At 43.4% G+C, this 13,145-nt stretch overlaps 1 protein-coding gene across 3 annotated transcripts in view; it reads left to right on the top strand.

The window, feature by feature from the left end:
* The window catches only part of SLC35F1 (solute carrier family 35 member F1), a 394,338-nt gene that overhangs the window by 358,860 nt on the left and 22,333 nt on the right, over positions 1 to 13,145 (top strand). For all 3 annotated transcript variants that reach the window (XR_014311866.1, XM_082730957.1, XM_082730956.1), the window contains exon 7: positions 4,570 to 4,724. Coding sequence is in view for 2 of the 3 variants with exons in the window: in XM_082730957.1 (XP_082587083.1) it covers positions 4,570 to 4,724 (155 nt within the window). In the remaining variant the exon portion in view is untranslated. The remainder of the gene's footprint in view (positions 1 to 4,569; positions 4,725 to 13,145) is intronic.

The following is a 13,145-nucleotide window of genomic DNA, read 5'->3' as shown; positions in this document are numbered from 1 at the left end:
CCCTGAAGATGGAGTAATGGGACCACAGAGCAGGAAGGAACTTCAGGATAATTAAGAGCGTACCTTTTTTACCGAGGCTGAATCAGAGATCTGGGGAGGTGAGGCCACGGAGGAGGCCAATGGCTGCCTGTGGGTGGAGGTGTTGGGGGCGGGGAGTTGGGGGTGGGGACCGATAGGGTTGCGCATTCTCTGAGCAAGCCCTGCCCACCTCGGGCCCTTGCCTACTAGGCCTAATGCACATGGGCTAAGAAGACGTCTTTAAGAATTAAAAATGTTTTTAAATATCTAGTATACTCAAAGGAAAGTGAAAGACAGAACAACAGTGGGATCCCAAAGGGATGAGATAAAACATATTCAGCATACACGGACGCATACTATATACACGTGTGTGTCATATCTATCATATCTAAAGGTATGTCACAAGTCATGCCTCGTGTATTTATCATGTATGTATTATATATAAAATGAGATGCTCATTAGAATCACATCAGATGCTCCATCGAAGCCCTGTTTCTCTTCATAATAATCAAACAATATGGACTGGGGGTATATGCTTAGAATTGAAAGTTCGACAGCCTGTGTCCTGAGGGCAAGTTACTCAGCCTCTGTATGCTGGTTTTCCTGTTTATCCACAGATCTGTTTCTGACCCTTCCTCTGCTGTGCTCTGCAGAGGCTGACTCATGCAAACTACACTTCCCAGGCTGTGCTGTTAAGTGGCTTCCAACTAGATTTGGCCAACGGGAGGCAGCAGGAGATCGGAGGGTGGGAGGAAGAAAGAAATCAGGCTGCGTCTCCTTGTTTCCCTCTGTTCGGGGTCAGGTCCCTAGAAAAGGCTGAGTGCCCTCTGAGTGGTTGACTGTCCCTTTGCTGGGCTTTCCTACCTTCTGACCCCCGAGCACATCGCCTCCTCCCTGGATCTTTCTAGCTCCTGCTACTGCTAATCTCTGGGATGCCTCATCACCCCTTTTCCCCCATCACCCACTCAAGCACCTTTGTGACTTGTGCCCCATATTAAATGTCCTCTATTGAACCTGAGGTATGGACTGTTTCTTAACTGATACTTTCTTTCAGCCTGTTTCCTTTCCTATATAAATAGGGTAACAATAGTAATGGTCTTTTCTATGGTTGTAGATATTTGCTAACGTATCTAAAGTACAGGGCATGTAGCAAGCACACAAGCGATATGAACCGATAGTATTCTTTCTTATTCTTTTGACTTAAATCTCTTTAGCGCAGGAGGAAAACAGCTCCCGAACGCTGTCTTTTGTGAGAGAGAAAGCATGGCAAGTAAGAAATGGCTATACACACACCTTGTCTGCAAAAGCAGTTGTTGCAGCCATTAGAGAGCTGTCAGTCAAAAAAATCACTCAGTTCCTTTGTTTGATCACATTGATTGACAGTTGGAAAGCCCCGCGCAGACAGTGCACTGGGTCTTCAGGTGTATTACGCACATCCACGAGCCAGCTCATGTCCACCTCTGGGCAGCGTGTCAGCAAACTGCAGTAACCCTGCACACCTGCCTCGGTCTGATCCTGAGTCCCAGTGGCTGAGCACGCTCTGCTCTCAAAACAGGATGTTCTCACGCAAAAGCATCGGTTGACCTAGCAAAGTGGTGAGCTGGGATGGCGTAGATATTCCATCCCTGTCTCCCTAAATTTAATTTCTGCAGTTTTTAAAAAATAGGTTTAGAGAGTTTGAGCTTGAAGCACCCTGACGTTGCCCGATGAGTAGAAGGAAACTTTGCCGCGGGTCTCGTTCGCTCTTCCATGGCTCACCAGCCATATGGCCACTTCTCTGAGCCCACTAATTACATACCCAACTCCTTGCTGGACAGATCCTCTTGGTTGATGCATAAGCGTCTAAAACTAAAAGGAAGCTTTTTATTTCCCCTGAAAACCTGTCTGCTCTCAGTTCTCTGCGTCTTGGTAAATGGCACCATAATTCACACAGTTTCTAAACTAACTCATGAGATCCCCTGGGTATCCCTGATGGCCCCAGACTATCGCCAGGGTTTGCTGAGTGTCCACAGACCCGGCCACTCTTCTTCACCTCCACTGCCGTCCTGAGCAGAGCCGCAAGGATCCCTTGCCTGGGCTAGGACACTGTACCTCTCGCTGGTCTGCCATGCTCTCTCCTGCCAGTCCTTTCTTGGCAGCAGGCAGAGCTCTCGTTTGAAGATGTGGATCTGGTGTTAGCCTTGTTACCAGCTCCTTAATGGCTTCCTATTACAACTAGAACAAGATGTCAATTTCCTTCGTAGACCTACACGGCCCTGCATAATCCATCCTCTGCCTAATTTTCCACCTTCGTCCCTTCCTACTGCCCCATTCTGTTCATTCTCCCCAGATGTCCTGGCCCATGGCAGCTCCAAGAACACGTGGGGCCCTGTCATCAGGGTTTTTCATTTGCAGAGCTCTCTGCCTAAAATGTTCTTGCCCTGGGTCCTCCCTGGCCATTTCCTTTTAGTCCTTCAGCATTCGAGGTAAATTCCACTTGCACAAAGAAGACTTAGCCAGTCGCCCTTCCTGAAGCAAGCCCCCTGCCATTCCCTAAAATGAACCGTTTGACCACCCCCCCTCTTAGCACTAAAGCAACTCTAAGCTTCTTACCCATTCTGTTTTCCATAGCTTTGCTAGGCGGGGGTACAATAAATACTCAGTGAATACATTTGAATAATGAGTGAGTATAAAACATCAGATCCCACATGTGAGGTGGGATCAGTGCCAGGTAAGGTGTACTAGGTAAGGTGATGGAAGGGTAGGATTCTGGAACTTTCTAGCTCAATCATATTTAATCTAAATCACTGATGCAATTTAAAAAGAAAAAAGGCACTGGTACCTGGACTATGCTCTGACCAAGTTTGATTTTTGTGGACTTTTAGTAGATTAGTTTCAGGATATAGCTTTTTCTTAGTCTTTTAATCCCAGATTTTTTTTTTTGAAGGAACACTGCACTAAATTTATGTCTTTTCCTGTGTTGTTTTAAAATTATTTAGTATTATGCTTTTAGTAACTTGGTTAAAAGGAAAATGAATTATAAGTAGCATGAAACCCAGTTACAGGAGAAGTGACTGTTTTTAGGGAATTAAAACTTGTGATGGAGAGTCAGAAGATACCTGATATTACTATGACAGAATATCCAGAAGAGGACTTGCACTTGACTGAGCTAGGAAAGTGGTTCTTCTAGTTTCCTCTTAGGGCATTTCCACCACACTAGAGGGGGCTATTGTACTGAGTTTGCTTACTTAATGTTCAGAATAATCTTTTCATATAGATTTGCTATGGCTTTCCTTACACTGAGAATCCAAAATGTATAGGATGATGATTTATGCTCTTACATACTTCTCATATGGGAAACCAAATTTCTCTTCAGAGGAACCACTAGTCTTCATAGTCAAAGGGACTAAGTAGGTGTCCAGTATCTATAAAATCCTCCCCAATTCATAAGATTCAGATAAAGCGATCATCTCACAGCCCACATCAGACACATTTAATCAAAGATTCCTTTGGAAAGGTTGGAAGCTTTAATTGCATTAAAATGCCTAAAGATCCACTGAATTATTTTACTTATGCTTATTCTATGCTTTATTCTGTCAAGGTAGACAATAAGCCTTACTTTTGTACATTTGTATTGTATCACCACCTAGTAAAAGGTGAACCAAATTCTGCATTTAGCCATGAACTCCTGCTTGGGGCCCAACAAAATTGTATACTTATGGAATTAGTATGAACAATTGTATGTCTAGTTAAATTGAGAAAGAATTTTAGAGGATGAGAGTCTGACCCTATAGCACTTTAAGGACTTTTTAAAAAAACTTTGTTTTACGACACTTAACTCTCTGATCGTCTATGAAGCATTTAGTTAACGATGTCTAGAACAGCAGAGCCTACTACATGTGAGAACCCGCAGTGTGCTAGGGAAGTAGGACTCTGTTTATTGGGGTGTAGGACTGAGCGGGTGTAGGACTGAGAGGGATGCACAAATCTGGAAGAAATTCACAGGTCGTCTTGTGCTCAGAGAATGAAGTGGTCTGCCCAAGGCCACCCAATTAGGATTCCAGTTCTGACCTAGTCCACATCACTGTGACATGTGAGCCCTTCGGTCTTGAAGACTATATAGTTATATATATAGTTATATATATATATATTCATAACTGTGAACAATACATGGAACCCAGTAGTTCCCATTTTGCAAACAAAAAAGAGACTTAAAAAAATGCTTTAAAAGACATAAATAGGAAAAGTAGAGTACAGCACCATTGGAAACAGAATTAAGAAGGCTCGACCCCATATTCTGCCTCCAGCCACTAGGAGGCACTCCTTCCCAGAAGAAGCAAAAGATCGGCTTATGTGGTGGGAAGCAGAAAGTTCATTTCCCACATGAAGATTTTTACTTTTTATTTTATGTTTTAGCGGCCTATTACCCAATAATAAAATCCACTAGCAGAGTGGAGTAAAACTCTCTGTGTCGTGGTAAACGGCACAAGCCAGCCCCCTTCTCCCCGGTGCCGGGGTCCTCAGAGGCCCCCAGAGGATGCTGTCCATCACCCCTCTTCCCTTTCCCCACAGGACTGCTCTATGTGGGCTTTAGCGCCTGCATGTTTGGCCTCTACAGCTTCATGCCAGTCGTCATAAAGAAGACCAGTGCCACTTCAGTCAACCTCTCCTTGCTCACAGCAGATTTGTACAGCCTGTTCTGCGGACTGTTTCTCTTCCACTACAAGGTAAGTTGAGCCACTGCTCCCCTGTGAAGACAGGACTTGGTGGGAAATACACATACAGGTGGAAATGCCCTGTGGTGGGAAGCCCCAATTTTCTGGAAGGAAGTAGGAGGGCAACTCTCGCCAGTGCCCCCCACCTGCCTCCCCACCCTGGACCTGGATATTCACATTTCCACTGGAACACAGAGGCAAGAGACCCGTAACTACAGGCACTTAAAAGGGAAAAAGATAAGGGAAGGGCTTTTGGATCATGGGAGACAGTTTTTTTCTGATACCATTCAGCCCAGAAGCTACTCTTTTTCCAGCCTAAAGCTAGGAAGATGGGCACAATTCCCAAACTAGAACCACAAAATGGATTCTAGCAAAGGCACTGGCAGGGCACATTCTCTTTGGAGCAGTGATCTAGTGCCTGCAATTTCTGTTTTGCTATTTTCATAGCAAGCATGAATGGAAAATGCTAACACACTAGAAATACTGTTTCTTCACTGAAAGATTAGGGCTTGGAGTCAATGAATGCAGAGATCTTGTGAAGGATTTACAGCTCAGATATCAGCCCAAGGAAAAGAAGGAAGTGTTGTTCTAAAGATAGCAGTCTCTTCAAATGCAAGACGACCCACGCTCACCCACACCCACGGCAGGCAGACCTCATCCGTTTGGGCTCCCTGAAGTCAGATGCTGTCTTATAAACACGGCATTCACTTCAGACATTAACAATCGATTAGGATTGGTATAGGAGAAGAGACCCAGTTCCCATTCTTTAGCTAGTCCTATTAGATAAGCGTCAGTGGGGACTGTGACCAGGGTGAAAAAGGATGAATATGAAGTATCCAAACCAGGTAAGACCAAACTAGGACAGGGTAAAGAAGAGGCAGAAGAAAGAGAGATTACTCCAACCACTTCCAGCCAAAGACTTCACCAGTGATGTTACAGATAACATCACCAGCCCATCGGTGTGGCCAGCTGAAGGGGCCTCTTGGTGGGCGGGACATCTTCATCCAGGTCAACCCAGGTTTGGAGGTTCCCTGTACTTGAAATGACCCGAGGCAAAGCAGCAGAAGTGAGTAATTGGAAATATGACTGGGTAAGCTAAAGTCATAGCCAACGACCAGACTCAGTAGGGCAGACAGGGGTGGAAAAGTGGTCACAAACAAGGTTAGCAGAGAGGACCAGACGCAGATCTGGAAGACAAGAGGTGGAGAAAGTGGCCATGGCAGAGCACAGGGTTCAAGTGCCGAGTTCCTGTTTTACAAGGAGCCCTGTGCCCAGTGTGGTGGCAGAAATGACAGCTGTAAGAAACTGTGTGGGACTGCACAGCCTTTATACATCGTTTGTCATTGGTTTTGTCTAGATGGTCCCATCTCTGTCTTCTGAGCACACCCTGGTCCTCACGAGGGCAGGAAGTAGACTCACAGCACATTCCCCCATTGCTCCCTACTGCAAAGCTAGGAGGACTAGCTTCTCCAAGAAGCCCCCAGCAACACACCCAACTATTTTCCAGAGCCCTGGTCTTACCGTGTGGCACGTTGGCCGCCATTTTCCTTCTCTTACTCTGTGGTCAGACATCTATAGCTAGTGTGTTCCCAAGCGTGACTTGGATTCCCTGCAGTGATTCCTGTGGTTGTTTTGAGAAGTTCCTGAATTAGACAGATCCCCCTGAATTCTCTTTAAGGAAAGATGATTGAAAACTGTTGTTGTGACTGAGGACTGCAGGTTCTTCTCAGGCTGCCAAGATCCAGTCCGGCCCTTGGCATTCCTGAGAGTCTCCTTTCCCCAGGGCGACTGGCTCACCCTTCAAATCCACGGGCCACACTTCTGAGCCACGGAACTGGAATCTAGGGTTGTGTCTGGGAGAGTTTGTGCTATCACTAGGCTCCTCTGTGAAACTGATGTTCTCTGACAACTGCGACGGACACCTGAAGAGCGCCCATTCCTATTGGAGTGTCTCTCCTGGCACTTGCACAGACTTCTGGTTAGACCAGGGGCTCTCCCCATCTTCCCCTCCCCCAGCCTTTGTGGGTTACTACGTACTTAGGATAAGGGAGTTTGCTGAAGAGGAAGCCGTGTAGTAACCCTACATCATGCCATCAGAAGGGAGGCTGTGTTTGCTGAAAATTGAATGTTTGTGGTCATCAATTCGGAGATATCATGGTTGTTTTTACTTCTTAAAGCAGTGTTTCACTACATACATACATTTGTTGCTATCTAACAAACACATTTCTTTAATGCAACAATGGATTCAGTGCAACAAGTATTTTATCTCATTAAAATTGATTCCTATTGTCTTTTTTAAAAATAAGCTTTTAAGATAATAACAGATACACATGCAGTTTTCAGAAATAATACAAGGAAATCCCCATTTGCCCTTTACCTAGTTTCCCCCACTGGTAACATCTTGCAAAATTATAACACAACATCAGGATATGAACATTGAGGCCATGGGCACACAGAACATTTCCCCTCCAGCAAGGGCTCACATTGTCTTTCACCGCCAGACCTACTTGCCTCCCCCCCACCTCCATAATGCTGCAGAATCTTCTTTCTGTTCCCCGTTTCTCTAAATTTGTCACTTCAAGAATGGTATGTACAGTGTATAACCTTCTGGCTTTGACCTTTTTCACTCAGCATAATTAGAGATCCATACAGATTGTTTCCTATGTCAGGAGCCCATTCCTTTTTATTGCTGAGTGCTATTCCATAATATGGATATACCACAGTTTATTTAACCATTCCCTCAGTGAAGAACATCTGGCTTTTCTCTTTTTGGGGCTATTACAAATAAAGCTGCTCTGGACATTTATGTACAGGTTCTTCTATGAACAGTTTTCAGTGCTTTGAAATAAACACCCGGAGTCCACTTGCCAGGCATACGGTCGTAACATGTTTAGTTTTGTAAGAAACTGCCAGACTGCTTTCCAGAGTGGTCTGTTGTCTTTTATTAAAAATACATATTCGTTGTGAGAAAAAGTCAGAAAATATAGATAGGTACTGTTATACATTGGTACAGTTTTATAGTATATACGTTAATATTATGGTAACTAATATTACAATATAGACAATGTTCTACTCCTTCCCTTTACTCTCAGTGTGCTTACAGTTGACTCCTTACCTCTTAGTTCTTGAATAAACACTGCCTTGTAGTGTTCTTTAATTCTTTTATGAACAATAGTATTTATTATCTGCAAAAAAATAAGTTAAATACTCAACTTTAATCTTAATAATAAACCCTTCCCCTTGCCTATTTTCTTTTCTTTTTTTTTTTTTAAGATTTTATTTATTTGACAGACAGAGATCACAAGTAGGCAGAGAGGCAGGCAGAGAAACGGGGGGGGGGGGGCGGGGGGGGTTGGTGGCGCGGAAGCAAGCTCCCTGCTGAGCAGAGAGCCCAATGCGGGGCTCGATCCCAGGACCCTGGGATCATGACCCGAGCTGAAGGCAGAGGCTTTAACCCACTGAGCCACCCAGGCACCCCCTCCCCTTGCCTATTTTCTAAAAGAATCTTCCAAGCACTGCTTGAATTTGTAGTCAAATAGTCTTTGGCAAATTCAGGATTTTCTTTTTCCTGGGATTCCAGCTTGCCAGCCTCTGAAATTGCCCTTAGGAAGCCCAGAGATGGGAGGCGCTCTAGAGCTGGGGAGAAGGGTGGGTCTGAGTGGCTTAAGAGGTTTCCACGACAGCCAGATGGGCCATCTCAGAAAACTGATTTTTAAAGAATGCTTATTGGAGGTAACTTCATCATTATGAGCAGTTTATAGTCAGTGGAAAGTTCTTGGTAAATTTTGCAAAATTCACAAAAATGGTGAGGTCAGGGGATGGAGTGTATGTCTGTGTGTTTAAGGTTGGGGAAAAGGTGGTTATATCTTCCTGTCTTCTTTGAAGAAATGTCTGTTTAAATGTTTTGCCCATTTTAATTTGGTTAATTTTTAAATCACTGATTGCGATATTTCTTTATATATGCTGGGTAGTGTACACCTATCAGATACATGATGATAAATATTTTCTCCCACTCGGTGGTTGCTTTTCATTTTTTTGTTAGTTTCCCTGGGGTCGTAAAGGGTTTTAATTTTGATGAAGTCCAATGTACCAATATGGGTATACTTTTTAAGATGTAAAAGGAGCCAGGCCAGTCCCACCAGGGACACTGGGGCCACCAAGTCTTCCCTGGTGTCCCCAACAATGGCTCTCTCCAGGGTTGCTCAGTGATGGTTGCCCCTTGCCTCCGATTGCCTGCTCTTAGGGGATGGAGGAAAGACACACCTAAGGGAAAGAAAATCCAGTTCAGGGGAGGGTGACTTGAATAATAATAAAGTTATATATATCCTATATATATATAAATATAGTTCAAGTCACTATATGCAGAGTGTAGTGGGGAAGTGAGTTTAAGCCAGTGACCCTAAACCTCGACTGCACATTGGAATCCCCTGAAGAGTTTAAAAAATGGTGCTGCTTGGGTCCTACTCCCATTGATTCTGATTTATGCTGTCCGCAGTACGATGGCCTGGGCTTTAGATTTGTCAAGACTCCCAAGATGATCCTATTATGCGGCGGCAGGCACGTGGACTTAGGACCAAAGGGCGAAGATTCTAAGATTCTAGCTAAATATAAAGACATCTTGTTAGCAGTTAGTCATCTAAAAGTGGAATTGACTGTCTCAGGAGCTCTTTTTGCTGGAGGAAGCTGGAGAGGAGCGTGAGAGGGGCAATGTGCAGGAGCCTCCCACTGCAGCCCTGAGAACTGACGGGTGACTGCTGAGATCTCATTTGATTTTCCTACAGTCTGCACATACAGTTTACTCCTTCACTTAATCATGATGTCTCGCCTCCAGATAACCTTCTGGTAGGGTTATAAATATCTGCAAATAGCCCTCCCAGATGTTGCTTACTGAGGCAGAACTAAATGATAAAGTGAACCTCTCCTACCCAACATTGATTATTTGCTTTTTCTCACTTTCCACCCTTGGGGAAAAAAAAAATCTATTTCCTTCCCCACCCATCAGTCCACTGTCTGCACCTTCTCTTCCTTTTGTGCTGACCAGACATGAAGCCCCATGTCCCAGGGAGGCAAATGACTAGATTCTGCATTAGACACCTGCATGGTGCAGCGCTCTGGCAAATTCTGTTTTACAAGACTTTTGAGAAGTGGGTATCTATTTCTTTTGTTATTACCTGATGACAGTATTGAATCCAGAACACTAAACCCATAGCAATCTGTGGAAAATGTAGGAAATTAGTTTTATTAGGCCTCAGACATCCCCCAAAACCAAACCCAGGAAGGGATTTCCATGAGAGCTTTACAACTTGAGGGTGTGTTGGCTTTTCAAGGTTAGAGCTTGATCAGTTATGAACTCTTTCCCCTTATATTTATTGTACAAACAGGACACTTTTGAAATGGAAAGGATTTGATTCCTATGGCCGCTCAAACAAATTACCACATAGTTAGTGACTTACATCAATACAAATTTATGATCATACAGCACCGGAGGTCAGAAGTCTCACTGGGCTAAAATTGCTCACAGAGCTCTGTGGCTTCTGGAGGCTCAAGGGGAGAATCTGTTTCCTTGCCCTTTCCAGCTTCTAGAGGCGGTCTGTAGTCCTTGGCTTGTGGCCCCTCCCTCTATCTGGAAAGCCAGCAGTAAAGCATCTTCAAATCTGACCCTCTGTGAGCATATGGGGCTGACCCAGATCACCCAGGATCATCTCCCCAGGCTCTTGGTTTACTCACATCTGCAGAGTCTATTTTACACAAAGAGTAATGCATCCACAGGAGCTGGGGACCCATTGTTCCACCTATAGCACAAGAGGAGTATTAATAATTACACCAAGACAAGTGAGGGAATATTGGCACCACGCTGGGCCTGCTGGGACATGTGGCTGTGATTATTATTCTTTTTTTATGGATGTTTATGCATATGTTCTTATTTATCATTTTTTTATTGTATTCTGTTAGTCACCATACAATACATCATTAGTTTTTGATGTACTGTTCCATGATTCATTGTTTGCATATAACAACCAGTGCTCCATGCAATACGTGCCCTCCTTAATACCCACCACCAGGCTCACCCGACCCCCCACCTCCCTCCCATCCAAAACCCTGTTTGTTTCTCAGAGTACGCAGTCTCTTATGGTTTGTCTCCCCCTCCGATTTCCCCCAACTCACTTCTCTCCATCTCCACATGTCCTCCATGTTATTCCTTAGGCTCCACAAGTAAGTGAAACCATATGATAATTGACTTCTCTGCTTGACTTATTTCCGTCAGCATAATCTCCTCCATGCATCCATGTTGCATCTATGTTGATGCAAACGTTGGGTATTTATTTTTTCTGATGGCTGAGTAATATTCCATTGTGCATATGGACCATATCTTCTTTATCCATCCATCTGTTGAAGGGCATCTTGGCTCTTTGCACACTTTGGTGATTGTGGCCATTGCTGCTATGAACGTTGGGGTATACATGGCTCTTCTTTACCCTACATCTATATCTTTGGGGTAAAGACCCAGTAGTGCAATTGCTGGGCCATAGGGAAACTCTATTTTTAATTTTTTGAGAAACCTCCACATTGTTCTCCAAAGTGGCTGCACTAACTTGCATTCCCACCAAGAGTGTACGAGGCTCCCCTCTCTCCACATCCTCGCCAACTGGCTGGTGCTCATTAGAAGCTGCATCTGGTCATGAAGACACATTCTCCACCCAGACAGACACTGCACTCTGTTGACTTTAACAACCGATTTTCAAGTCGTTCTGGTCACCTCCTCATATGTGACTTTAGCAAAGAGAATACCCAGGCATGCGTGGAGGAAAAGGATGGGGGCAGGAGGGCTACTGGCTGTCTCTTGGGTGAAGTATGAATCCAGCAGCCTGGGGTGATAAGCAGAGCATGGCCTGCCACATCAAAGGAGCCTTAAGTGTGGCTTCTTTTTACTCTTTAAGTAAACTTCAAGGTGATGAGACCTTCCTTAGGGAGTTTTTGAAGGCAGTAGATAATGTGTAGAATGTATAGAAATGTGTAGATGTATACATATATACAAATGTTGTATATGTGCATTTGATGTATAGAATGTATAGAAACGTGACCAAATTGTGATGAGTTTCTCTGATTAAATGTGCGCCTCAGAACTAGTAATCCCTGCCTCATTACATTTTTAGGATACTAACTTATTTTAAGATTTTTGTAAGTAGGTGTAGTTTTTAACAATTTTTTTGTGAGTTTTTCCTCTTATGCCTTGTTTGAAAAGGCAAAACTTAGGTCTCATGTGTACAAATATAGAAAATATTATATTCATCATTTTCAGCTGAATTCCCTCATTGCTTACAATAGAATTTTTAGGTGATAGCCATAAATACAAAACATTTGGGAGCTGTTAAAATAAAATGCCAATAAATTCTTTTACAATATGCCATCATACGCTGAACATTCTTCAGGAAAAAAAGCAGCCAATGTTGAATATGCAGAATATTCCCGTTTACTTGACATTTAAAATAGAAAATGGTTTACTTCACACATTTTGCTATTAGTTTTTCAAGGCTTAATACTGTCACAGAATAGCTATAATAAAGTTGAGAGTAATTTCATAAGGTTATTTTTGTAACTGTATCAAAATAAATATGAAATTGATAGAGAAGAAATGAACATTGTAAGTTTTCTCCTAGTTCCCTTTAAACTTTTCCTCTAGGCCACTGTCTTTTTTTTTTTTTTTTTAAAGATTTATTTATTTGACAGAGAGAAATCACAAGTAGACAGAGAGGCAGCCAGAGAGAGAGAGAGAGAGAGGGAAGCAAGCTCCCTGCTGAGCAGAGAGCTCGATGCGGGACACGATCCCAGGACCCTGAGATCATGACCTGAGCCGAAGGCAGCGGCTTAATCCACTGAGCCACCCAGGCGCCCCTCTAGGCCACTGTCTTATATGGTTCCCCACACTGAGCAGCCTGAAACCACAGGTGATCTTGTTGGAAGACTAACATTTTAGGAAATTAAGGGCTCCATAAAACTTACATCCAGGAAAATGTTTTTGTCATCCAAATACTCACTCCTAAAAAAAGGGGAGAGAGAAATTTCAAAGTCCTGTGTCCAACAAGTCTATTTCATCTCTTCTGGGTAATGTGATTCATGTGAATTTTTTAGAATTTTTTAGAATTTCATCTGTATGAACTTCATGTATGTATGTATGTATGTATGAAGAACTGTAAGAACTTCGTTAGACTAGATGCTGCATGGTTTTGGCTCATCTGTGTATCTGATACATTTTGTATAATTGCTGGGAGTTGTTTTCGACAAGTAATCATAAAAGTGTCTTACCTTGTCAACTACTTATTCTAACAATCCAGGTTATATCCTCAGAGGACAGGTGTAGTCTCATGATCTCCCTTGACCCCATCTGTCAGCCACTAAAAATTTCATCCCACATGTGCCATTTTCTCTTACCGG

Source organism: Mustela nivalis, assembly GCF_964662115.1.
Source record: "Mustela nivalis genome assembly, chromosome: 5".
Classification (NCBI taxonomy): Eukaryota; Metazoa; Chordata; class Mammalia; order Carnivora; family Mustelidae; genus Mustela; species Mustela nivalis.
This window is presented reverse-complemented; position numbering and strand designations above follow the sequence as displayed.